Source organism: Meriones unguiculatus (genome assembly GCF_030254825.1).
Source record: "Meriones unguiculatus strain TT.TT164.6M chromosome 13 unlocalized genomic scaffold, Bangor_MerUng_6.1 Chr13_unordered_Scaffold_94, whole genome shotgun sequence".
NCBI classification, from domain to species: domain Eukaryota; kingdom Metazoa; phylum Chordata; class Mammalia; order Rodentia; family Muridae; genus Meriones; species Meriones unguiculatus.
The window spans coordinates 46,744-73,903 of NW_026843695.1; the positions used below are offsets into that span (position 1 = coordinate 46,744).

General features: G+C 43.8%; 1 protein-coding gene across 1 annotated transcript; it reads left to right on the forward strand.

Annotated features, from left to right (window-relative positions):
• The first annotated feature begins 18,593 nt into the window (after positions 1–18,593).
• LOC132651420 (pro-adrenomedullin-like) lies at positions 18,594–21,838 on the forward strand. Its single transcript, XM_060376631.1, has 3 exons — positions 18,594–18,643; positions 21,209–21,358; positions 21,601–21,838. The coding sequence occupies exons 1-3, from the start codon at positions 18,594–18,596 to the stop codon at positions 21,836–21,838; spliced, it is 438 nt and encodes a 145-aa protein (XP_060232614.1).
• The last annotated feature ends 5,322 nt before the right edge of the window (positions 21,839–27,160 follow it).

Below are 27,160 nucleotides of genomic sequence, written 5' to 3' on the forward strand. Positions count from 1 at the left end.
TGAAATGGACAATTTTCTTGATAGATTTGACTTACCAAAGCTGAATCAGGACCAGGTAAATCAACTAAATAGACCTATATCCCCCAAAGAAATAGAAGTGGTCATCAAAAGTCTCCCATCCAAAAAAACCTCAGGACCAGATGGCTTCAGGGCAGAATTCTACCAGACCTTCAAAGAAGAGCTAACACCAATTCTCTTCAAACTATTCCACAAAATAGAAACAGAAGGAACATTACCAAACTCATTCTATGAAGCCTCAGTCACCTTGGTACCTAAACCTCACAAAGACTCAACAAAGAAAGAGAATTTCCGGCCAATCTCCCTTATGAACATTGATGCAAAAATACTTAATAAAATACTTGCAAACCAAATCCAAGAACACATCAAAGATATTATCCACTATGATCAAGTAGGCTTCATCCCAGGTATGCAGGGGTGGTTCAATAGACGGAAATCCATCAATGTGATCCACCATATTAACAAACTGAAAGAAAAAACCACATGATAATCTCCCTAGATGCTGAAAAAGCCTTTGACAAAATCCAACATCCATTCATGTTCAAAGTATTGGAGAGATCAGGGATACAAGGCACATATCTAAACATAGTAAAGGCGATATACAGCAAGCCTATAGCCAACATCAAACTGAAGGGAGAGAAACTTAAAGCAATCCCACTGAAATCAGGGACAAGACAAGGCTGCCCACTCTCTCCATATCTCTTCAACATAGTGTTGGAAGTCCTTGCTAGAGCAATAAGACAGTTGAAGGAGATCAAGGGGATACAAATTGGAAAGGAAGAAGTCAAATTATCACTATTTGCAGATGATATGATAGTATACGTGAGTGACCCCAAAAACTCTACCAGGGAACTCCTACAGCTGATAAACACCTTCAGCAAAGTGGCAGGATACAAAATTAACTCAAAAAAATCAGTAGCCCTCCTGTATACAAAAGACAAAAGGGCTGAGAAAGAAATTAAGGAAACAACACCCTTCACAATTGCCACAAATGACATAAGGTACCTCGGAGTAACCCTAACCAAGGAAGTCAAAGACTTGTATGAAAAAAATTTCAAATCTCTGAAGAAAGAATTAGAAGAAGATATGAGAAGATGGAAAGATCTCCCATGCTCATGGCTTGGTAGGATTAACATAGTAAAAATGGCCATCTTACCAAAAGCAATCTACAGATTCAATGCAATGCCCATCAAATTACCAACACAATTCTTTACAGACCTGGAAAGGAAAATTCTCAACTTCATATGGAATAATAAGAAACCCAGAATTGCTAAAACAATCCTCTACAATAAAAGATCTTCCGGAGGTATCTCCATCCCTGATCTTAAGTTGTACTATAGAGCAACAGTTTTAAAAACTGCATGGTACTGGCATAGAAACAGAATGGTGGATCAATGGAACCGAACAGAGGACCCAGAAATAAACCCACACACTTATGGACACCTGATCTTTGACAAAGACGCCAAAACCATACAATGGAAAAAAGATAGCATCTTCAACAAATGGTGCTGGTCTAACTGGATGTCTACATGTAGAAAAATGAAAATAGATCCATACTTGTCACCCTGCACAAAACTGAAGTCCAAGTGGATCAAAGACCTCAACATAAAACCAGACACATTAAATCGGCTTGAAAAAAAAGTGGGAAATACCCTAGAACTCATTGGTACAGGGGGAAACTTCCTGAACAGAACACCAACAGCACAGGCTCTAACAGCAACAACCAATAAATGGGACCTCATGAAACTGAAAAGCTTCTGTAAAGCAAAGGACACTGTCATCAAAACAAAGCGACCACCTACAGATTGGGAAAGAATCTTCACCAACCCTTTATCTGACTCATATCCATTATATATTAAGAACTAAAGAAGCTGAAAAGCAGCAAACCAAGTAATCCACTTAAAAAATGGGGAACAGAGCTAAACAGAGAATTCTCTGTAGAGGAATACCAAATGGCAGAGAATCACTTAGAGAAATGTGCAACCTCACTAGCCATTAGGGAAATGCAAATCAAAACAACCCTGAGATTTCACCTTACACCCATGAGAATGGCCAAGATCAAAAACTCAAGTGACAACACATGCTGGAGAGGTTGTGGAGAAAGGGGAACCCTTCTCCACTGCTGGTGGGAATGTAAACTTGTACAACCACTCTGGAAATCAATCTGGCGTTTCCTCAGACAACTAGGAATAGTGATTCCCCAAGATCTAGCCATACTACTCCTAGGCATATATCCAAAAGAGGCTCAAGCACACAGAAAGGACATTTGCTCAACCATGTTTGTAGCAGCTTTATTTGTAATAGCCAGAAGCTGGAAATAACCCAGATGCCCCTCAACTGAAGAATGGATGCAGAAAATGTGGTACATCTACACAATGGAATATTACTCAGCAATGAAAAATAAGGAAATCATGAAATTTGCAGGTAAATGGTGGGATCTGGAAAGGATAATCCTGTGTGAGTTGTCCCAGAAGCAAAAAGACACACATGGTATATACTCACTCATACAGACATCCAACATAGAACAAACCCACTAAAACCTGTGCATCTAAAGAAACTAAGCAAGAGCGAGGACCCTAACTAAAATGTCCAATCCCCATCCGGAAAGGCAAAGAGGATGGACATCAGAAGAAGAAGAAAACAGGAAACAACCTAGGAACCTACCACAGAGGGCCTCTGAAAGCCTCTGCCCTACAGACTATCAAAGCAGATGCTGAGCCTGATGGGCAATTGTTGGGCAGAGTGAACGGAAAATTATGTAAGAACTGGGAAATAGTAAGAGCTGGAGAGGACAGGGTCTCCACAAGGAGAGCAACAGAACAAGAAAATTTGAACACAGGGAACTTCCCAGAGACTCATACTCCAACCAAGGACTATTCATAGAGATAACCCAGAACCCCTGCACAGATGTAGCCCAGGGCAGTTCAGAGTCCAATTGGGTTACATAATAATGTGAATAATAATGTGAAGAGGGACTGCCTCTGACATAATCTGATTGGCCTTCTCTTTGATCACCTCCCCCTGGGGGGGAGGAGCCTTACCAGGCCATAGTAGAGGACAATACAGCCACTTTTTTTTTCAATGCAGTTTATTCAGGAACATTGAACAATCCTCGGACCCCGGGGAAAGCCAGCCCACAGCTTAAATAGCCTCTGGGTAGCCAACCCAGGCGTGCCTCGGGGGCAATGCAGATAGGTCCACATACATGGAAGCAAGCCAGATCCTCGGCCTTAGCCAAATGTGGAGTTGTTCGTGACAGAGAGCACTCACCATCGGGAAGGTGGAAGGCGGAAACCAGCTCCATCTTTAAGGCATAGCATTCCGCAGCTCTCTACAGTTCCCCCTTTTTTGTTTTAGACGCATCAGGCAAGAGTAGAGGTCTGATCTCTGATATTAGAAATAAATTGGGACTTTGTACAGATGTTCATTTAGGTGTCGTCCACCCAAAGAGCATCAGACCGTCCAATACCTTTTTCTCAGAGGCGGGACCTGGGGCATCAACCCGCTTGCAATCAGACATGCTCTTCTCTGGGTCCAAAGCGGCTGACCCTGAGTGCAGTGCTTAGCCTCGCATCCTGAGCGTATCATTTTAGCTTTTTATGGTATCCAACCATGCTTGGGGAGAATGTCCTGCTTCAATGGCTGTAAAGGCCTGAATGATCATGGCTGCATCACACTGTTGTGAGACTCTAATCTTGCATATATACCACAGGCAAACCAAGGACACCAACACCAGAAGGCCTGCTAACGCTCCCATGCCCGCCCATTCCTTCAGATGATTCATGGCTGCAGCAATCCATGTTGATAATCCTGTGGCTAGTCCTGCGTCCACTCCGGTAGAATTTACTGTGACAATGGCCACTCTCAGCTGCTCCATCGTAGTATCGAATTCTCCAGTCCCAATTACCTAAAATATAGCTCGACAATTGTTTAGACAGATTTGCAGCGCAGGAAAAATTCTCATGTTGTATGCTAGTGACACAAAGTCCAGCATACTTTCATTGACAGCCAGGTTGAGCGATTTGCCATAGGGTATCAATTTGCTCCTGCACGAGGTCAATCCTCTGATTGAACACCGTCAAGCTTCCTTTTAGTTGAGCATTAATTCCTTTATGTACAACTAAGGCATGAGCTACATTGGCTAAATGATTATTCAGGGTCTGAGCAGTCTGCCCAGTATGACTCATGGCTAATGCCCTGGTGGTAGCTCCAACAGCCGTCAATGAGATGGTAGTAACAATGGTGGCTGTAGTTCCTAGATCCCTTTTCTGTCTGAAGAGAGTCATAGCGTGAGGGGCATCAATGGGCATAGGCACCCAGTGAGGCATGCGAGTAACCAGGGCATACCTAACTTTACTAGCAATCCAGCATTGGGCAAAAAAGCAAGTATCATTACCACAATTACTTGGCTCTATCTGGCTAATAATGAATAAAAATGGGGGATATAGACAAACAGGTGTGGGCTTATAGGAAATATTATGAGAAGCCTTAACCCCTCGTTGGAACATCCTGCGTCAGTTCTAGAACTAGCAGTGGGGGTGCCCGAGGTCTGAGTAGGTTCAGGAGACCATTGCCCCCAGGGGCGAGACGTGCTCCATGCCAATTGACTAACTCCATGTTTTCCTCCAATTTTGAAAGTCATTTAAGGTTCTTAAATTACTTTTTTCCCTTTTTTCTTAAATTTTTCATCAATTACACTTTATTCATTCTGCATCCCCCCATAAGCCCCTCCCTCCTCCCATCCCAATCCCACCCTCCCTCCTCCCTCTGCTTGCATGCCACTCCCCATGCCATTTCTTAAGACTTAGGACCTTGCACATGTTAGATAAGAGTTCTGTTACTAAACTACTTCCCTAGCTAGATGGGTTATTTCTAAAACAGTAGAACAAAAAATAAACAAAAAGGAATCTAAAAAAAGTAAGTCATCACTAAAATTTACTTTGACAAATCTCAATAAAACTAAAACAAAGGCTGAGGATCTGGCTTGCTTCCATGTATGTGGACCTATCTGCATTGCCCCCGTGGCACGCCTGGGTAGGCTACCCAGAGGCTATTTAAGCTGTGGGCTGGCTTTCCCCGGGGTCCGAGGATTGTTCAATGTTCCTGAATAAACTGCATTGAAAAAAAAAAAAAAAACTAAAACAAAGTAACAGAGTAAGAAAAGTAAAGGTAAAAGTAACTTTGTCTTTTAGAGACAAATTACACTTCCTAATTATTCCACCATCATCCAAATATAAAGTAAAATGAGGGTTTTTTTGGGGGGGGAGATAATGTATGTGGGTATATGTGTAGAGAACAGAGGTGGATATAGTGTCTTCTTCCATTACTGTCCACCTTATGCCCTCACAGAACTTGAAGCACACTGATGCGGCTAAACTATGTGGCCAGGAAGCTCCAGGAGTCTCTGCCTCCCCAGCCCTTGGGTTACCGATGCTGTGCATCACTGAGCCTTGCTATTTTTATATGGGTGCTAGGGATTAGGCCCTCATTACACAACAACCACTTACTTTACCAAATAAGCCATCTCACCATGCCCCAAAAATATAGTTTTAAATAATGAATTATCAAGCTGTCATAAAAATCAGTGATTTTAAAGCCATGTTCTTGTAAATATTAACATTAGCATAAAACACAAAACTGAAAGCAGTAAGTATTCAATAGTAATAAAGTCAATGAGGCTGATCCTCAGAAATATGATTCTATCAACAAAAAACATGTTTTTCCAAAATTGTATAGACAAAGAACTTCCTTATCTCATCAATGTCGAGGAAAAATCAAGTTATTTAAAGTACATTTTATCTTCTTTACGGTTTCTGGACTCTGTTTTTCAAGAAAACCTTTTTTTGTGTGTGTGTGTGTAGCCTTGGCTGTCCTAGACTGGCTTTGTAGGCCAGGCTGGCCTTGAGCTGTCAGAGATCTGCCTCTCTGAGTGCTGGGATTAATGGTGGGTTTCTGGAGTTTTTATGTTGATAAAGTTGTAGATTTACCAACAGTGAAAGGAATAAGAGACACCATGGATCCCTTTACCACGTTATCTTCAGCAGACAAGCTGCATCCTTACAGTACAGTATCACTGTTAGGACGCTGGTATCATATAAGAAGCCACCATTCTTATTCAGATTTTCCCATTTTATGTGTGTGCACACACAAGCCCACCTTTAATTGCAGTATTTGGAAAGCAGAAACTAAGTGGGTCACTATGAGTGTCAGTGTCATCTATATAGATAATTCCAGTACATCCAGGGCCACATAGTAAGACCTTGTCTCAGAAAAAGGAAAGAGAAAGAAAAAAAAAGGAAGAAAAAGAAAAAAAGAAAAGAAAGGAAAAAGAAAAATGTAACTGAAAATATGTAACAGCAAGATGGTTCCACAGAAAAAGGCACTTGCTGTCAGGCCTCATGACTTAAGTTTAATTGTAGGAACCCACATGAAGGCTGTGCAGCACCCGACTCTCCGCACTTCCTTTCTGGGAGGACTGGCCCCAGAGTCACTCTTACTCAGGATGCAGGGCACAAGTGTATCCCTAGGACCTCTGCAAAATGCGCTCCTGCCTGCTCACCCAGGCGGCGGAGTCCGGTGTACCAGCAGCCTCTACAGAAGCTCTTGGCAGGATGGTGGCAGACTCCCCCAACCTGCCCAGCCCGCCAGACCCTGGCTGCACTGCCGCGGCCTAGCCCTGCGACCTCCGTCCTGCGGGTCCCTCACACGCCTACAGCCAGCCAGGCTCAACCGCTCCGGGATGGCCAACACCCGTGGACCCGCCGCTCCTCCTCCGCGGGACCCAACCCTCTCTCCTCCCTGCCTCCCAGCCTGGATGCCAGGCCCAGCACCACCTAGCCCACTGGAAGGCTGTTGGGGGCTGAGGCGGAGCCCAGAGGCAGAGGAGGGGGAAGAGCCTGAGAACGGAGGCGGAGCCCAGGGCGGAGACGGGGGAGGAGCCCGGGGGCGGAGTCGGAGTCGGAGTCCAGGGTTGTACGCGGAGCCAGGTGGCGGAGGCGGAGCCTCGGTGGGCGAAAACGGAGCCCGGAGTGGAGGAGGAGCCTGGGTGGGAGGAGGCGGAGCTCGGGAGCGGAGGCGGAGCCCAGGCGGCGCCCGCCCCACACCCTTACCTGGCTTCTCCCCGTCTCAGCCTACCACGATGAAGTAGTCAGCTAGCCAAGCCACGACCGCCGCCACCGCGCTTGGGAAGCGGGTTCCTGTCGCCAACGCTCGCCACTGCCGCCCACCATGCCCAGGACTTGCTCAGCGTTTTTCCTTCAGCGTCTGGCCCTTCTGTCATGCTTGACAATGGAGGCACGCACTCCTCCTGCGCTGAGCCTCACACAAGCCCCTCCCCCTCCCCACTCGAGTAGGTTCTGCCTTCTGGGTCTGGTCACTGTGAGGCCTGAAATTTCTGAAATCTTACTATTAATTTGACAGGACAAAAGGATCTTTGAGATAAGTGTACCTCAAAGCATTTCTCATTTCTCTCCTGTTTTCAAACCCCTTGCCTTAGCTACTTTTCTATCACTGCAATGATATCATGACCAAGGCTGCTTACAGAAGAGTTGGTTGGGTACCTCGAGTTTCAGAGGGTAAGTCCATGACCATCACGGCAGAGACTATGGTGGCAGACAGTAATGGCAGGCAGAGAACCAGAGAGAACAGTGGCTGTGAGCTTACATCCTGATCTACACGTATGAGGCAAAGAGCTAACTGAGAATAAGGTGGGATTTTAAAACCTCAAATCCCACCCACAGTGACACACCTCTTTAACAAGATCACACTTCCTAATTTTTCCACCAATGGGGGACCATATTTTCAAATATATGAGACTGTAGGGGTCATTTTCATTCAAACAACTACATTCCTCAATAGCTTCCTACATAGCCAAGAATTAAGATAAAAAATTTCAATGTCCCAAAGCATCCCAGACAACTCTTGTGTGCTGTTGTTGCTGCTGTTACAATTTGAGACAGAGTTTCATATAATCCAGGTTGACCTTCATTCCTGACCTTCTTAATGTTCCATTTACAAGCATGTGTCACAACACTTGCTTTATGATCTTTTATGTTTGTTTGTTTTTGTTTTGTTTTGCTTTTTCAAGACAGGGTTTCCCTGTGCAGCTTTGCCTGGACTGGACTAGCTCTGTTGACTAGGATGGTCTTGAACTCACTGAGATCTGGTGTATGCTACCAGGCCCACTGACTTCAGTTTTTGTGTTTTTTTGTTTGTTTGTTTGTTTGTTTGTTTGTTTTGAGGGGGCTATTTTTATCTTTTGCGTAGATGAGTGATAAGAGTATTTTACCTGCATGTATATAAGTGTAACACATGTGTGCCTTATATTCCAGGAGATCATATGGCATCAAATTGCCTGAAACAGGAAGATTGTCAACCACCATGGACATGCTAGGAACTCTGCAAATAAAAAGAAAAAAAAAAAGAAAAGCAGAGAATGTTTTTATTTTTTTAAAGGTTTATCATGTATACAATATTGTGTTTGCATGTACACCTGCACATCAGAAGAGGGCGACATATTTCATTATAGATGCTTGTGAGCCACCATGCGCTTGCTGGGACTTGAACTTATGATGAAAAGCAGCCAGTGCTCTTAACCTCTGAGCCATCTCTGACTGCTGAGGGCGGAGGCGGAGCCCGGGGGCAGAGGCAGCGCCCTCCCCACACCCTTACCTGGCTTCTCCTGGTCTCAGCCTACCACGATGAAGTAGTCCACTATACGAGTGCCTGGGAAGAGGGTTCCGGTCGGCAACCCTCGCCGCCGCTGCCCACCAGGCCCGGAAGAGCTCAGCTTTTTCCCTTCAGCTTCTGTAGCCATAGCAATGGCGCTTACGTCACGCTGGACAATGGAGGCGCGCACTGCGCCTGCGCTGTGCCTAGCGAAAGCTCCTCCCCCACCCACCCGAGAGGGCTCAGGCCTTAGGGTTCCTCCGAGGCTGCTCGGACTTGCTACTAGGGAAGTGGGCGGCCGGGCGCATTCTTGCCACCAAGGCTGAGCTCTTAGAGGCCGGGCCTCTGCTTCAACGCCCCCCTCCCCTATTCTTTATTCTCCTGGAGCGGGGGTCTTTCCTTCCGCCTTCTCTCTCCCTTTTGGGGTGAAGGGCATGGAGGGGCGTGGGGTCACTTGGAAAGTTTGCCGTTTTCTGCTGCCTGCTTGCCACTGGCAGCGTGGATGAGATTCTCCCGCCCTCAGCTGGAAGCTTGGAATTTGCACCGCCGAGGTTTTTGCTGCACGTTTTTTGTTTATGTTGTGCAGATGGGAATTTTAAAACATGCCGACGAGCTGGCGGGGGAGGAAAAGACTTGTGCAATCTTCACAGGCGCCTATGGTTTCTGGGCTGCTTGTGCTGGGGGAGGTCAGCTTGGGCTTTCACCTGAGTGCCTGAGGGAGTTGCATTCCACCTAGGAACAGAGGATCCCCGGGATACTCCTGAAATGGTCCTGTCTCTCCCCGGGGAGCCCTGCCCGCCTGACTTTCACTGTTTTTTTGTTTGTTTGTTTGTTTGTTTGTTTGTTTGTTTTTGTCTCAAGGCTCTGGTAGCTGAAGCAGGTGTTAACTTCCAAGTTGATCTACTACAAAAGGGCAATTGAATAAATTTATGGGGCTCACAGATATCTGCCTGCTTCTCCTCCTGAGTGCTGAGATTGAAGGCATGAGCCACCACACCACCACCTGGCTTGTTTCCTAGTTTTATCCCTGCTGTATCATTAGGACTGCCTTGTACTACATCTGAGCATCAGTACTGCATTCTCTCTTAATGTCAAATAACCTACCACTGTATGTACAAACCAGGCTTTTTTTATCCACTGATGGTTTGGAGCATTGTTTCTGTCTAGCACCATGACCATGTTTAGAAAGTATGTGAGTGGGGCTAAAGAGATGGCTCAGTGGTTAAGAGCATTGGTTATTCTTTCAGAGGTTCTGAGTTCAATTCCCAGCACTCACATGGTGGCTTGTAACCATCTATAATGGGATCTGATGCCCTCTTTTGGCATGTAGATGTATGTGCAGATAGAACACTCACAAACGTAAAATAAATGAATCTTAAAAGAAAAAAAGTATCTGAGTACCAGTTTGCAATTTTCTTGGTACATCCTTAAGAGTAGCACTACTAGACAGTAGTGAATTCCATATGGTAATGATTTTACCTACCAGTGCTGAACAAGGATTCTAACTTTATTTCTCACTTTATATCTTTGTGAACACATGTTTTCTTGTTTTTTTTTTTTTTAATGTTATAGACATCTTAAGAGGTATGGATTACTTTTTGTTTGTTTGTTTGGGGTTTTTGTTGTTTTGGTTTAATTTTTGTTTGCTTGCTTTTAAGAGAGAGTTTCTCTGTGTAGCCCTGTCTGTCTTGGAACTTACTCTGTAGACAAGGCTGGCCTCAAACTCAGAGATCTGTCTGCCTCATACTCCTGAGTGAGTGCTGGGATTAAAGGAGTGCCCCACCACCGCCTGGCACAATACGTATGAATTATTAACCTCTGCTGTTGTTCTTAAGACAGGGTCTCTCTAGAGACCTAACTAATCTGTAACCTAGTTTACTCTTGAACTCTGGATCCTCCTGCCTAATTTTCAGCCCCAATACTGAGGATAAAAACATGGAATTAGCCACCAGGTCTAGCTGAGTAGATAGATGTCTTACTCTCCTCCTGATTTATATTTCTTTAATGACTCCTGGTATTCAGCATTTTTTTCTTGTGTATGTCTGCCATTTCTAAATCTTCCTTGGAGAAATTTCTGTTCAAGTCCTTTGCCTAACCACACCCTTACTCATGCTGCTGAGGGTCTAATCCTTAGCTTCCCTCATGCTAGGCAAACTCTACTGTACTGAGCCATACCCCTAACCCAGCCCTGTTTGTTTTTGTTGTGTTTGTATACTCTAAAAACTAGATTTCTATCAAATATAAACTCTGCAGAGGTTCTTTCTGCAGACTATCATGTTATCTTCTTGATATTGCCCTTTGGTTCTCAAAAGTATTTTACTTTGATGAAGTCCAAATTTTTACTGGCTTTCTTTGATTTGTGTCATATCTAAGAAAACATTGTTGAATTTAACATCATGCAGATCCACTATGCATAATTATATTTTATATGTTCTTATATTTGGGCCTTTGATCCATTTTGGGTTGACTTTGTAATGTAATGGTAGGGTTCTCATTTTACCTTTTTTGAAGATCTATGTTTATTTTCTGTGGTGTGTGTAACTCTGTGTGTGGACATATGTATGTGTGTGCCTGTGATGACCAAAAGAGGGTGGCAGAGCCCCCAGAGCTGGAGTTAGAGGCCATTGTAAGCTACCCAGCATGGATGCTAGGAACTGAACTTGGTTCTTTAGATGAGAACAAAGTTCTCTTAACCACTGAGCCATCTCCCCAGCCCCCATTTACTCTTTAAATGCATATTGTTTACATTCTGTTTGCAAATATTGACATTAACCCAAGGTAATCATTATTCCTCCTTCGAATACTAAGCTATATTCCCACCCTTCAAGTTTATGTTAATTTCTTTCTTTTTTCTTTATCAAAGTTGTTTTTCAAACCTAGAATTGAGCACTATCTTCCTGAGTATATTTATTCTATTAAGGTCTTAGATAGACTAGTAGACACTGAAATGACTGTTTTGTAAATGAAGTTTTCCCATGACATAAGGTAAAGGCCTAAAGGTACTGCGTGTTCTGATCTACACACAAACACATTAGCATCCACTGAAGCTATACTTGGCCTTCTCACCCAAGCTGCTGAAAGTGATAAGCCCAGACAGGGCAGCCTGATTGCTGAGGTTGGCTAAAGGCCATCCCACCCTTCTTTCAGTAACAAGTCCAGATTTGTTTTGCTGAGGGCCGGGACTCGCAAGGGAAGAAGTCTATACAGCACAGCGATGAAGTTACACAAGAGAAATGACAGCCTTTCTTGCCTTAGAAGACAAGATGGAGCTGGTTCCTAGTAGGGAGAATTTCTCACCCTGGTACTCCCCCAGTGGGCTGTGGTGGGATAAGTGGTTTCACTGTATGGTCATTGCAAGTGCTTGCTGTGATTAGCCACTACAGTTCAGGCAGGCCGTCTGAGAGGTGGATTTGACTGTATATCCTGTAGGCACAACCAGGGCCCCTTCAGATTGCTTCTCCCAATCCATAACAAAGGAGACTGAGAGCTGTGGTGGAAATTTATCTGATGCATTGCCACATCTCGAACTACTCAGTTGCCTAAGCAAGAATCTTAATGACTGCTACCCTTGATGCTGACCTTTGTCTCAGCCCCAGATTCGTCATCCAGTCCTGTTGCTCCTACTTCCCACATGTCCACTTCACTCTCACATCATTGTTATCTCCCATCTGGATAGTTTATAATATCTTTCTCACCTGTTTCCCTGTTCATTGGTTCCATGTCTGTAAAAGATGGCTTTATATATACGTAACACTTATTTTTTAAGATCAGGTTTTACATATCTCAGGCTAGCCTCAACCTAGTCAAACACACAAAGATGACATTGAACTTCTGTTCCTCCTGACTGCACCTCCTTATTTAGATTACAGAAAGGTTTTATGGATGCAAGGCAAGACTATACCAACTGAGCTACATTCCAAGCCAAAAAGCAGGCTATTGACCCTATCTTAAAATTAAGTATTCTGTAAACTGGGAGTAGTGAGGCACACCTGTGAGCCCAGCACTCAGAGAAGCAGAGGCAGGTGGGTCGCTGTGAGTTCAGGGCCAGCCTAGCCTACAAAGACAGGTTTATGATGTGGATACCATCACTCTTCCTTTTGTAGATATATTTCTCCATCTGAAAGTCAAGGTTGGTGCCAGCTAACTGGGTTTCTGAGGTGAGGAATTTGAGGACACCAAGGGCTCAGGACATTGTGTAAGTTTCGCCTTTAAGTTACACCAGGAATCAAGAACAATGCCATATGGACCCATCCCCGGGCAGCACAGAAAAGTTTGTGTGTGTGTGTTAAATTTCTGAAATCTTACTATTAATTTTACAGGAAAAAAGGATCTTTGAGATAAGTGTACATCAAATAATTTCTCTCCTATTTTCAAACCCTTTGTCTTAGTTACTTTTCTATCACTGTGCTAAGATATCATGACCAAGGCCGCTTATAGAAGAAACAGTTGGTTGGGTACCTAAAGTTTCAGAGGGTAAGTGCATGACCATCACATCAGGGACCATAGTAGCAGACAGGAATGGCAGGCAGAGCACCAGAGAGAACAGTGGCAGAGAGCTTTCATCCTGATTTATAAGTATGAGGCAAAGAGCTAACTGGGAATGGTGTGGGATTTTAAAACCTCAAAGCCGACCCACAGTGACACACCTCTTTAACCAGATCACACTCACTAATTTTTCCAAAATTGTTCCGCCAATGGGGGACCAGATTTTCAAACATATGAGATAGTAGGGGTCATTTTCATTCAAAGAACTACACTCTTCAATAGCTTCCTATGTAGCCAGGAATTAAGATAAAAATTTGAATGTCCCAAAGCATCTCAGGTACTCAGATTCTTGTGCTGTTTTATTGTTGCTGCTACCGTTTTGTTTTTGAGACTGAGTTTCATATACTCGAGGTTGACCTTCATTCCTGACCTCCCTGATGCTCCCTGATGCTCCCTGATGTTTTGTCTTGTTGTTGTTTTGCTTTGCTTTTCAAGATAGGATTTCCCTGTGTAGCTTTGCCTGGACTGGACTAGCTCTGGTTGACCAGGATGGCCTCAAACTCACTGAGATCCAGTGTGTGCCACCATGCCTGCTGATCTCTCTCTCTCTCTCTCTCTCTCTCTTTTTGAGGGGCTGTATTTTTATCTTTTGTGTAGATGAGTGCTAAGAGTATTTTGCTTTTATATGTATAAGTGTACCACATGTGTGCCTTATATCCCAGGAGGCCATATGGCATCAAATTTCCTGTAACAGGAGCTACAGAAGATTGTTAACAACCATGGACATAGTAGGAACTCTGCAAAAAAAAAAAAAAAGCAGAGAATGTTTCGATTCGTTTTAAGATGTATTATGTATACAATATTGTGTTTTCATATACACCTGCATGCCGAAGGAGGGCAACAGATTTCATTATAGATGGTTGTGAAACATCATGTGGTTGTTGGGAATTGATCTCATGACAAAAAGCAGACAGTCCTCTTAACGTCTGAGCCATCTCCCCAGCCCCACAGAAAGTATTTTCCATCACTAAGCCATCTCTTTGGCCCCTCTTGCTTCCTCTTTAATCTTTGATATTTCTTGTTGGGAACCACGTGGTTTTACCAGCTACTTTGATATTTAAGTCTCAGCAGAAAGACTGCTTTTTCCAGGCCTTCACTAGAGTTAGTGAAGAATTTCCAAGTCTAGCTTCTTTTATTTGAGACAGCAGGTAGGATACCTTGTCAAAATCACACCTCTTGATTCACCTCCTTATGAATTTAACTCATTGTACTAAAGGGCTTTTAAATTTCTGAAATCTTACTATTAATTTTACAGGAAAAAAGGATCTTTGAGATAAGTGTACATCAAATAATTTCTCTCCTGTTTTCAAACCCCTTGTCTTAGTTACTTTTCTATCACTGTGCTAAGATATCATGACCAAGGCTGCTTATAGAAGAAACAGTTGGTTGGGTACCTAGAGTTTCAGAGGGTAAGTGCATGATTTCAAAGGAGTCTGAAATAAAGTAAAGCATCTAGCTTCCACTAGAGCCTCTCAGAAAGGTCCTATGTGTTGTCTGTTGGTTTATTAATTTCATTCCTCACTCCCGACTCAAGAACCATTTAACTCTGTTGGCAGGCTCCGGCAATTACTATTATTATTGTTGTTGTTGTTTTTCTTACTTTCTTCCCATTAATATTCCAAAAAAAAATTCACCTTTCTTCATTTCCCCTATGGAAATAAAATGTTCTCATCTCCGGGCTTTTAAATATGTATGTTCTTTATCCCTTCTGGGGTGTTAGGTCCCTCTTGCTTTTCTTTAGGTTTCATAGTGGATTTTATGGTGATGTATACATTTCTATGCATGGTCTATGGGTTTGTTTATGGTGGATTACCCCACAAGACTGTAAGCTTATAGGGAAAGAATGGTATTTGCATGAATCATTTTCTGTGTGTTCAGGACTTAGCACAATATTGGGTACCTAATTCACAAACAGTAACTATCTGCAGAAGGACAAATAACCTTTTAAATAGTAAATGCCTTGAACAAAATCTTCATAATCTGATAGTAATACAGAATTCCCACCTAGAGGATGGGAGCATGTAGCATTTTATTTGTTAATGCCAGCCATTGTGCTATCTGTAATAAACGTCTCTTGAAGTCTTTTTATATTGTTCTGTTACTGTTGTTACTGCTGTTATCTTGTTCTGTTACTGCTGTTACTGCCTCCTCTATGCCTGTTGCCTTCATTGCCTTCTCTATGTTCTCTTTAATTTATCCCATAACAAGTTACTTCCTTTAAGCTTTAGTGAGGTTTAGCATCTGGCTTTATTATATCCAAACACTATCTGTATCTGCCTGTTTTGTACAAAAGCTAGGACAACAACTCAGAGGTAGAACACACTTGCTTCACATGTGGGAGGTAAAGAAGGAGGAGGAAGGGGAGGAGAAAAAAAGGAATAGGAAAAGCAAAGCATTGCTTTTCTTTATGCAGATGCACTGCCTTAAATACAGGGGTTAACAGTCTTCCTGTCTCTGCCTTCCAAACAAGATAGAAATTCCAGACACAGCAACAGTGATACTTATTTGGTGTTAGTTTTTAACCTGCTCCCTCTCATGACATTTACTCTGTACCTGCTTTATATGTAGTTGGTTTTATGTACATGTTCATTTTCTGGGAATAATCTATATTTTCATTAGGTTTTATGAGAAGTCATATCCTCAGAAAGTGTCCTGGGCTTTGCATTCTACCATACTTATCTCTGCGAGACCATATCTGCAAAGGTGATTATATCCTCTCTGTACATCATTTGATGTTATGACTTCAGGATGCATCTTGAACCTTGTTTTCAAGAGAATGTTGTCATCAAGCCTTAAGCTTAACAGAATTGGGGCGTCATGAAAAAAAATTCAGTATAAAATGTCCAGTCTGAAAAGAGCACCAGAGATCATTGTTCTATGTACTCAGCTACTTTCACTTTAGTCATTAACATTATTATTACTATTTACTGCTTTTCATTACTTTGTTAGAGACCCAAATATGATGACTCTGATGTAATGGACTATGTACACTCTGTTAACTAAGAAAATTAAACCACACATTAAAAACAAGTAAAACCTCCAAATATTGATAAGAATTAAGTTTAGATTTAGGGCCCAAAAATAATTCAGTTGAAATGTGGGAAAAACATTGAAACACCATTATTCAGCAAGCATTTAGAGTATATATATATTCTATATATATATAGTCTCTCTATACACACACACACAAATATATACTTGTAAATATAATGAAAGGATGTACTCATAAACACAACTTAAGAATTCTTGGCACATGGTATATACTCATTCATATAGACATATAATATAGGATAAATCTAGTAAAATCTGTACATCTAAAGAAACTAATCAAGAGGGAGGACCCTGACTAAAATGCTAATCCCTATCCCAAAAGGCAAAGAGGATGGACTTCAGAAGAAGAAGAAAACAGGAAACAACTTAGGAACCTGCCACAGAGGGCCTCTAAAGGCTCTGCCCTGAAGACTATCAAAGCAGATGCTGAGCAGAGTGCATGGAATCTTATGAAAGAAGTGGGAAATAGTAAGATCTTGAGAGGACAGGAATTCCACAAGGAGAGCAACAGAACCAGAAAATTTGAACACAGGGGTCTTCCCAGAGACTCATACTCCAACCAAGTACCATGTATGTAGATAACCTAGAACCCTTCACAGATGTAGCCCATGGTAGTTTAATGTCCATGTGGGTTACATAGTAATGGGAACAGGAACTGCCTCTGACATGAACTAATTGGCCTCCTTTTTTTATCGCTTTCCCCTGAGGGTGGAACAGCCTTACCAGGCCGCAGAAGATGACAATGCAGCCACTCCTAATGAGATCTGATAGACTAAGATCAGAAGGAAGGAGAGGAGGACCTCCCCTATCAGTGGACTTGGAGAGGGGCATGCTTGAAGAAGCGGGAGGGAGGGTGGTATCAGGAGGGGAGGAGGGAGGGGATTATGGGGGAATACTAAGTGAATAAAGTGTAATTAATATTAAAAAATTAAAAAAATAAAAAGGGCCAAGTGGACAGCCTGCTTGAGAGAAAAGCTGAGCAGGCCTATGTGCCTCTATCTGGGCAGCTCTAAATACAAAAATTAGAAATGACAGTTCCTGTGTCCAAGACTCTTATTTCAGGAAAAGTGTCACATATTTCTCTCAATTGGACATTAATAAAGTCACGTGTCCTTGACATGTGAGTTTCACATCATCACCAATTACATTACAAATTGAATAAAGTATAATTAATAAAAGTTAAAAAATATCTAACAAAAAAATAAATAAATAATTAAAAAAACAGAATTCTTGGGCACACACACAAAAGGTGGAACTTCATTAAGCATGATTTTTTTTCCTTTTTATTTTCTTGCCAGGAAAAGTTTGAACATGTTCCTCCCTTCTCCTCCTTTTTGTTTCCCTCCCCTCCCCTCCCCTTCCCTGCTTTCCTTGCTCAGTGTGAATTTACAGACATTGCAATTGAATGGATACAATTCTGCGAAAACATTGCCAAAAGGACTCCTGCCGACTCACTTCTAAACCTTGAACCCCAGATGCATTCTAGTTATTTTTTTCCTTGCACTGGTGATTAAGTAAAGCAACTCATTTTCTGGGGGGGAGGGGTAGATACCCAGACATGGTGAATTCCTCATCTACCCCTCCCCTTTCCCCATGCTTATATCCTTTAGCACTTTGGGGAGCACATTGACAGAGGTTCCCCACCCATGCAAACCACAATCATACATGTGCTTTCTAAGATTTTCTAACAAAATTTTTCTAGTTGCCAGTCTGAGACCTCACCTAAAAAAGAATCAGCTTGGTTCTCAGGTGACAATCTCTTAAGTGCAGCCAAGCTAATAAGGCAAGTGCCAAAGCACTCAGATGGGTATTCTTGGCACATTGCCAGGACACTGGCACAGACCCAGGAGCTCAGTGGAGCCAAGCTTTCCCCATTTGGGTTCGGTTCACTTCCTTATTGAAGCCACCTAACGTTCAAAAAAAAATAAGTTTGAGGGATTGGAGGTGTAGCTCAGTTGATAAGAAGTGGAGCAGAAGGATCAGAAATTCAAGGTCATCTTATAGCTGTTTAGTTTCAGGCCAGACTAGGATACATGGTTCCCTAACCAAATAATAATAATAATAATATATACAATACATTTCATCTAAGAGCATATTTGGAGATCATTGTTTAAAGCCAGAGCTAACCTCAAGTCACTGACTTTCCTCAGAGAGGCAGCAAGGAGGCAACGAGGTCCAGCCTGGCAGGATTTTCTGCACACAGAACCCTCAAGATTGATAGAGGATAGAGAGAGGAGTTCAGCTTATGAGACATACCCTGGCTGTGAGCCAACATCCGGCTGTCCTTGATTTGGGTAGACTGGGCCAGGGAAATGAAAGTAAGACCTGATGTGGCTCAAGCCCAGCTGGAAGTTCATGACAGGTAGGTCACATCCTCAGAGAGACTGACAGTGGGTGCATTGACAGTTAATCCAGGGATAAAGTGAAAGGAAGGTCGAAGAAAGGGACAGAAGCCAGACAAACTATAGTGAAGATGGTGCAGATAAACCACCACCTTAGTGGGGCTGCTGCATTGACTGTCATGGGACCCAGAAGGCCCTAATGAGGGCCAGTTCATCAAGCTACAGCGCTTTCTATATCCATATCTCAAGCCCCTACCAGAAGCAGAACCTGGAATCTGTCCTCTGTTCCAGGTGGAACTCAGGTCTCCTATTCTAGGAAGATTCCTTGAATAAGTAACCTCAGTGCAGCCATCCCCCCCCCAGGTTCAATGTCCATGGTTTATTCTGGAGAGTGATAACTGGGCTGAGCCAGCAGCGCTCAACCCAGGCCTTGATTTGAGCAAGGTCCATGGGACACAGTGGCCTGCTGACTTTGTGTGGGGTCTCAGATCTGGTAGGAATGTTAGAGATCTGCTGGCCAGACAGAGCTTATCTGTGTCCAGATCACTAGGACTTGAGGCTAGCAGCTGGGTAGATCATATCTTTAACTTCAGGGACCTTCTAGGAAAATTGCCTAGAGCTATGCCAGACAAGGCTATGCCAAACAAGGCAGAGCTATGCCTTGTTTCCCTATTTGGCCCTAGAAGGGAAGAAAGTGAACTCAAGGATCCATGAAGATCACAAATCAGAGGCAGAAGTGTTTGAGCTGATTCATCATGAATTAGCATATACCTCTGGGCGGGGGCAAGAATTTTCTTCCTCCCCCTTGATGAGAATGATGATCCCAGACAGAAAAATTTGAGCCCTCTCACCCACACCGCTCGCTGTCTTTCAAGTTTGGGCTCTAAAGCTTCCCAACTTTAGTATGACTGGGCAGTATACTTCCAATCTTCAAACTTCATTTTGATACATGAGAACCCCAGTTTGGAAGCATGTATAAGATCAAAAGAGACAACAAGTAGCACACCTGCAGTACTAGTGTTCTCCCTGTCAGTCAGTCCTTACGTTTGCAATGGGTAAAGGTAGTCAGGCCAATTCTCAGGTCACAGCCTTATAAGGCTAATAGTATTAGGAGGAAACCAGAACTATCTCTCTTCCTAATTTTGGCTATTCCTGTATTTCCAAATAGGAATGTGAGTTCTCAATCTTAAGATAACTACCCTCTCCAAACCCTAATTTTCAATTCAGCTGTTTCCAGCTTTTCCCTTATTATGAAATCTTGCTGGCCAGGACCTAACCCTTCCAGGTGTACTCCGCATGAAGAGGTAGGGATGAAGGCTCAGCCAGGTGCTAAGCTGGCAGGGGGCAAGGCCCATTTGAGGCCACAACTCCCCAAGTCTAAGGTCTAGGTTAGCCACGTGTCCTGCCTGTCCCCCAGTTCTTGCAGCTCTATCCTGAAAGCTCAGACTAGCACCCTGGGGTGTAGTCTTTCAAGGAAAAGGATTCCTCTAATCCAAGTTCTGGCTTTCTTTTCCTTCTCACTGCCTGAACCCTAAGCCAGGAAATAAGGCAGCGGAAGTCCTGCAGCAGTCTAATCTCTCAAAACCGATCTCCGAGATGCCTGGCCACAAGGGACCTCTACCCTTACCCCTATACCCACAAGCAAGCTTCTGGACAGGTCTGATCTTAGAAGCCAGCACGCTGGAGGAAAAAGAAGGCTCCAGGGCAGAGCAAGCCCCGCCAGCCTCTGAGTGTATAAAATGCTAGAGCTGGCTTTGTCTGTTCAGCGGTTTCTTGGTGACACTAGGCAGGAGAGCTCCAGCGTTAACGCTCCTGGCTTCTCATCGCAGTGAGTCTTGGACTTGGGGGTTTTGCCAGGGTCAGCCAGACATCTCAAACTTTCTCCTATTGCTTGACAACTCACTCCTTCAGCAGGTAGGGACCGCTGGTCTCCAGTGTGTTGGGGCGTTAGATGCGGCTTTGCCAAATCCCCAAAGCTTGGAGATCTGGACAAGTGGATCCCACAGGGATCCATTGCAGAGCACACCCATTTCCCAGGTCTAACTCATGCACCCAGCTGGATCTCATCTGAGATCCGTGGGCCGGATCCTAGGACTTGAGTTGGAGACCTCTGGAAGCCTGGCACTCTGGCTTCCTTTGCTTTGCTTGTCACCCACTTGGCCAGCACCAAAGCCTCAGGGTGCCTCTCTGCACCAGGGACAGAAAATCAGCAGAATCAGGCAGAGTGCTGCCAAGCTACTCCCCCTCCTGCCACCACTCTTCATTCTGCTCTGGGGCTGTGCAGCTGGCCCGGTTGAAAACCCTCAGCTTCTTGCTCCTCTCCAGGGTATCTGAGCATCGGCACAGAATGAAGCTGGTTTCCATCATCCTGATGTTCCTGGGTTGACTCGCCTTCCTAAGTGTGGATGCTGCACAGCCAGAGGATGTGTCCTTGCAGTGAGTTGGGGCAGTGCTTTCTTCAGTCCTAATACATGGCAGTCAGACAACAATGAGGAATGGTCTGGAGGGGTTAGATGGAAGTGGAGATGGGAGCTGGCCGAGACATCACTTGAACTCAAGCAAATGCATCTGCTTGTGTTTTCTAGATGGGATAAGCGGGCGCTAAGCAATGGAGAGATGGAACTGCAGGCATCCAGCACCAATTCCTCGGGACTCGCTGGTGAGGAGAAAGTTTCTACCTCAACTCTTGTTCTGGTCCAGGTCAAGGAGAGCACATCTAAATCCCCACAAGCCAGGTAACTATGTCCTCTTCAGAGGATGTGCTCCCTCTACTACTCTGGCCCCAAGAGGATTGTCCAGGCAGAACTGCAGCTCTAGTGAGGGAGCAGGTCACAGATCCCTCGGGTTCTGTATGACCTTGGTCCCAGGTGGTTAGGACCAAAGCCCTGGTTGGTTAAGTTTCAAGAGTCTTTTCTCCACAGCACTTCCAGCATAGCCCATATTGCATTCAAACGCTACTGCCCAATAATGAACCCAGCTCCCCTAGCTCTCCATGCTGCTTAGGGACCTGCATACTGCAGAAATTGGCCCAACGGATCTGCCAGTTAACAGACAAAAGTAAGGACGCTGTTACCACCCAAAACAAGATCAGCCCTCAAGGCTATGGCCGCCGGCGCCGGCGTTCCCTGCCAGAGGTCCTCCAGGCCCAGACTGTGGTGTCCTCCCAAGAGCAGACACAGGCAACAACAGCCTCCGGGGACGGGTGGCAGCAATGAATAGTACAGCGAGTGTCCCACTGGTGTCTGCTTCACACTGGTGCGTATTGAGACAAACCTGCAGAGATCTGCCTGGCTGCCACTAGGGGAGGCAGAGGAACCCAAGATCAAGCCAGGCTCACTCCATAAGCTGAGTACAGACTGTTACTCTTCCGGGCAGGGGTCTGAGCCACTGCCTTGCCTGCTCATAAAGTGGTTTCTCAAAGGGTTTAATAAGCCTCATTACTACTTGAACTTTCTAAAACCCAGTGAGGAAAAGTGCAATGCTTGTTGTACAGCCAGAGGTAACTATCATATTTAAGTTTGTAGCTGCCAAGAGGTGGGCTTTTTTGTAACTTCAAATACATAGAGATATTTTTTGTTTGTTATATATTGTATTAAAGGCATTTTAAAGGAAATTATATTGTTGCCATCCCCTATTTTAAGATGTGAATGTCTCAGCCAGGTATAATGTTGTTTGGTTCTGTGTGTGCGTGTGTTTGTATATTTGTAAGGTGGAGAGCGCCTGATTACTGTTAGTGGAAGAAGAAAAGACATTATACTCTTATAATCTATTTACTTAAAATATATGATCTGGGAAAAATCAAACCAATAAACTTTCTCAATGCTGATTCATTCTCTGTTCATGCATCTAGGGAAGAGTGGTCTTGGTTTGGGTTGGCCTGGGAGTGCTGAGGTCTTACTTCTTGTTTTGGGAAGACAGAACTGCAGTGTGGGTGCAAGCCAACATCTCTGTTCATGAGAGGTCAAACCCTCCTTGTGCTGATTTCCAAGGTCCCAGAATGCCACTGTGCACTCAGGTGGTTAGGACCCAAGTGCAGGCCTGGTGAGTCCAATGGAGCTCTGGCTCTTGCGTTTTCCCTTTCAGGATATATAGTTGGAAGTTACAGGGTCAGTTCCCACAGGAGCTTAGTTGGACGTTACAGGCTCAGTTCGCACAGGAGCTCCAGCCATGCCTGTGTAGTAAGTGCCATGGTGAAAAATATTATCTAAAAGTTCCCACCCCAAGTCTTCCCTTTTCTCTAACATAATAAGTCAGCAGGAAGCTGTGGTTTTGGGAAAATCCACAGACATTGCCATCATCAAAGACTTGAAGATGCAGAGGTTATTTTTGTAAAAAAATATTTGTTGTGTATGTGTCTATGTGTGCATGCGTATATGTACACTGGCTTACATGCAGAGGCTGAAGGACAACTTTTGGCCTCCTATCTTTATGTGGGTTCTAGGGCTCAAAATCGGGTCACCACACTTTGCAAGCTCTTTTCCTTGGCAAGCCAACTCAGCAGCCCTAGGTGTCATTGCTGTCACATGAACTGTACTCCTGTGTTTCTCGGTAGGGATGACACAGGTCTTGGAGAATGGCAGAGCACTTTAGTCAATCTATTCTAATGGCGACTTTAGTCAGGCAGTTCTAAATATGGTATTGTCACTTAGTGTGAAACTAGCTGACAATTTCCCTCCCTTTCTCATAAGGAGTTCCCGATGACATTTTCTTCCTCCTTATAGGGACAACAGTGCATCTTTCTTATCTTGTCTTGAGACTCATCAAGCTTTCTGTTATGATTTAATTGATGGGGATTTTGAGTCCTTCTCCATTCATCTCAGGATATCAGTTATACCATGGTCCTAGAAAGTAGCAGGTCTTTTAAGTGCATCAAAGAGACATAGATGTCCCTGAGCACAAAAAACAAGTTCCACAAGAAATAGAGACTTATGCTTGAGTTATGTTTCTGTCACGAGCTCTGTTGTCCATCTGGGTGCACAAAACGAGTGTCCTGGGTGGGAGTTCACTAGCTTGTGTGGCAGCCAGACCAGGTTGGGTAGGGTGAGCCCCAGTAGTTAGGCCAGACTGGGTCTGCTAGGTTGCACAAAATACTCCCAATTTTATGGGGTTCCTCATTGAACCTAAGCTAAGGCATAACCTAAATGTAAGTAGAGTTTATGTTACAGCTGCAGGTATTAAAAAGCTACTCAGGTAAAGATGACAAAACGTTTGCACATCTCTGGAAAACCCTCTGCTTGGAGCCCAAGTCCTCACTGGGCCCTAGCATCCATAAGTGGGTCCCTAGCGCCCCTTGCTGTTAGTCACGCGTGGTCCCCGAGAGTGGTGGAAGTAGTACTAGCTGTTTAGTAAGTTCTCCTATGTGGGAGTCAGCACATAGCCTTAAAGAAAGCGGAAAGAAAGAGAAAAAAAAAGCGTTTTGCAGATGCTATCCAGGCTCCCCCCATCTGCACGCCAGCTTGCTGTGCCAGGACAAAGACTCAGCACCCTCATGCTGTGCCGGGAGCAGCTGCTGGCCAGAGGCAGGGGGACAGACAGATGGACGTGCAGCTGGAACAGTGTGGCTCAGAGGGCCTGAGACCTTCATTGTTCATAATCATTATTAGTATTTTAGTCTATATATTTTAGACACTTTAATACATCATAGACATATACATTATAGACACATAGACAAATACATCTAATACACAGGCACATGTTTTTAAGAATGGAATCCTTGAGTGGGTGTGAAGAGCTGAATTAAACACATTTGTCAGTTTAAGGCAAATTGTCATTACCAATCTGTGTAATACTTCTGTTTTATAATATATATACATTATTATAAATAATATATTATGTATTATGTTATATATAATATATTCATTTTTATAATATTTTTTGTTTTTCAAGACAGTGTTTGTGTAGCCTTGGCTGTCCTGGACTCGCTTTGTAGAGCAGGCTGGCCTCGAATTAACTATCTGCCTGCTTCTGCTTCCTGAATTCTGGGATTACAAGCATGCACCACCCTGTCTGGCTCATGCCCTTTCTTGAATCCTTGATAGCAGCTCTCTCTTATTTTTTGACACTAACTTGTTATGTAGTAAATGCTGGCCTTGAACTCCTGATCTTCCTGTCTCTACCTCCTGAGTACTGGAGTACAGGTAGGTATTCCTACACATGCTTCTCAACAGCCCTCCTTAAAATGTTTTCTACACATAGAAAGTGGAAGTGGGATTGTAAAATGTATCATTTTGTGCCTACAAGATTTTTAAAATTAAATTTTATTTATTTATTTTTTTATGATTTTATTTTTTCTTATCAGTTACATTTTATTAACTCTGTATCCCAGCCGTGTCCCGCTCCCTCATTCCCTCCCAATCCCACCCTCCCTCCCTCATCTCCACCATGCCCCTTTCCAAGTCCACTGATAGGGGGGACCTCCTCTCCATTCATCCGATCCTGTTTTATCAGGTATCTTCAGGACTGGCTGCAAAGCCCTCCTCTGTGGCCTAACAGGACTGCTCCTTCCTTGGGGGGTGGGGGGGTCAAAGAGCCAGTCATTGAGTTCCTGTTAGAAATAGTCCTTGTTCCCCTCACTATGGGAAGCCAATTGGTTACTGAGTACCACAAGCTACATCTGAGCAGAGGTTCTAGGTTATATCCATACATGGTTCTTGGTTGAATGTCAGTCTCAGAAAAGACCCTGTGCCCAGATATATTTGGTCCTTGTGGAGCACCTATCCTTTCCCCATCATACTAACTCCCTTCTTTTTTTGTTGGGGAAGAAAGAATTTATTTCATCTTACAGCTTATAGTCATTATCCAGGAAAGTCAGCACAGAAATTCAAGGCAAGAATCCAGAGGCAGGAACTAATCCAGAGGCGATGGAAAAATGCTGCTTACAGAATTGCTCATCCTTCTTTCTCATAGCAGCCAGGACAACCTACCCAGAGGCAGCACTGCCTACAATGGGCTGGTCTCTCTCACATCAGTCACTAATAAGAAAATGGACCACAGGCTTGCCCACAGTCCAGTCCGATGGGAGCATTTTCTAAATTGAGGGTCCATCCCCTCAAATGACTCTAGCTTCTGTCTAGATGACATAAAACTAGTTGACAAAGTTGGAAACATTCAAAATTTTCACTACTATTTACAAACAGATAATAATTAATAAACATAAGCAACATTGAGATGAGAGGTGCTTATACTAATATTATGGTCTTAACTATTTCTTTTATTATTATTATTAATTACACTTTATTAATTTTCTATACCCCCATAAACCCCTCCCTCCTCCCCTCCTGGTTCCACCCTTCCTCCCCTTTCTGCATGCATGCTCCTCCCCAAGTCCACTGATAGGGGAGGTCCTCCTCTCCTTCCTTCTGATCTTAGTCTATCAGATCACATCAGGAATGGCTGCGTTGTCTACTTCTGTGGCCTGGTAAGGCTGCTCCCCCTCAGGGGGAGCAGGCCAATCAGTTTATGTCAGAGGCAGTCCCTCTTCCCATCACTATGTAACCCACTTGGACACTAAACTGCCGTGTGCTACATCTGTGCAGGGGTTCTAGGTTATCTCCATGAATAGTTCTTGGTTGGAGTATGAGTCTCTGGGAAGTTCCCTGTATTCAAATTTGCTTGTCCTATTGCTCTCCTTGTGGAGTTCCTGTCCTCTCCAGCTCTTGCTATTTCCCACTTCTTACATAAAATTCCATTCACTCTGCCCATCAGTTGGCCATCAGGCTCAGCATCTGCTTTGATAGTCTGCAGGGCAGAGGCTTTCAGAGGCCCTCTGTGGCAGATTCCTAGGTTGTTTCCTGTTTTCTTCTTCTTCTGATGTCCATCCTCTATGCCTTTCAGGATGGGGATTGAGTGTTTTAGTTAGGGTCCTCTCTTTTGCTTAGTTTGTTTAGATGTTCTGATTTTAGTGGGTTTTTCCTATGTTGTATGTTTATATGAGTGAGTATATACCATTTGTGTCTTTTTGCTTCTGAGACAACTCACTCAGGATGATCCTTTCCACGTCCCACCATTTACCTGCAAATTTCATGATTTTCTTATTTTTCATTGCTGAGTAATACTCCATTGTATAGATGTACCACAATTTCTGCATCCATTCTTCAGTTGAGGGGCATCTGGGCTGTTTCCAGCTTCTGGCCATTACAAATAAAGCTGCTACAAACATGGTTGAGCAAATGTCCTTTTTGTGTACTTGAGCGTCTTTTGGATATATGCCTAGGAGTGGAATGGCTGGTTCTTGAGGAAGCACTATTCCTAGTTGACTGAGAAAGCGCCAGATTGATTTCCAGAGTGGTTGCACAAGTTTACATTCCCACCAGCAGTGGAGAAGGGTTCCCCTTTCTCCACAACTTCTCCAGCCTGTATTGTCACTTGAGTTTTTGATCTTGGCCATTCTGATGGATGTAAGTTGAAATCTCAGGGTCGTTTTGATTTGCATTTCCCTGATGGCTAATGACCTTGGGCATTTCTTTAAGTGTTTCTCTGCCATTTGATATTCCTCTATCAAGAATTTTCTCTTTAGCTCTGTTCCCTATTTTTTAATT

Excerpts from the sequence above, each read along its gene's own strand:
- LOC132651420 (XM_060376631.1), top strand. The coding sequence starts at position 18,594 with ATGAAAGTAAGACCTGATGTGGCTCAAGCCCAGCTGGAAGTTCATGAC. Across the intron at positions 18,644-21,208 it reads CAGCTGGAAGTTCATGACAG|ATGGGATAAGCGGGCGCTAA; the intron begins GTAGGTCACATC and ends TGTGTTTTCTAG. Across the intron at positions 21,359-21,600 it reads TCTAAATCCCCACAAGCCAG|CTCCCCTAGCTCTCCATGCT; the intron begins GTAACTATGTCC and ends TAATGAACCCAG.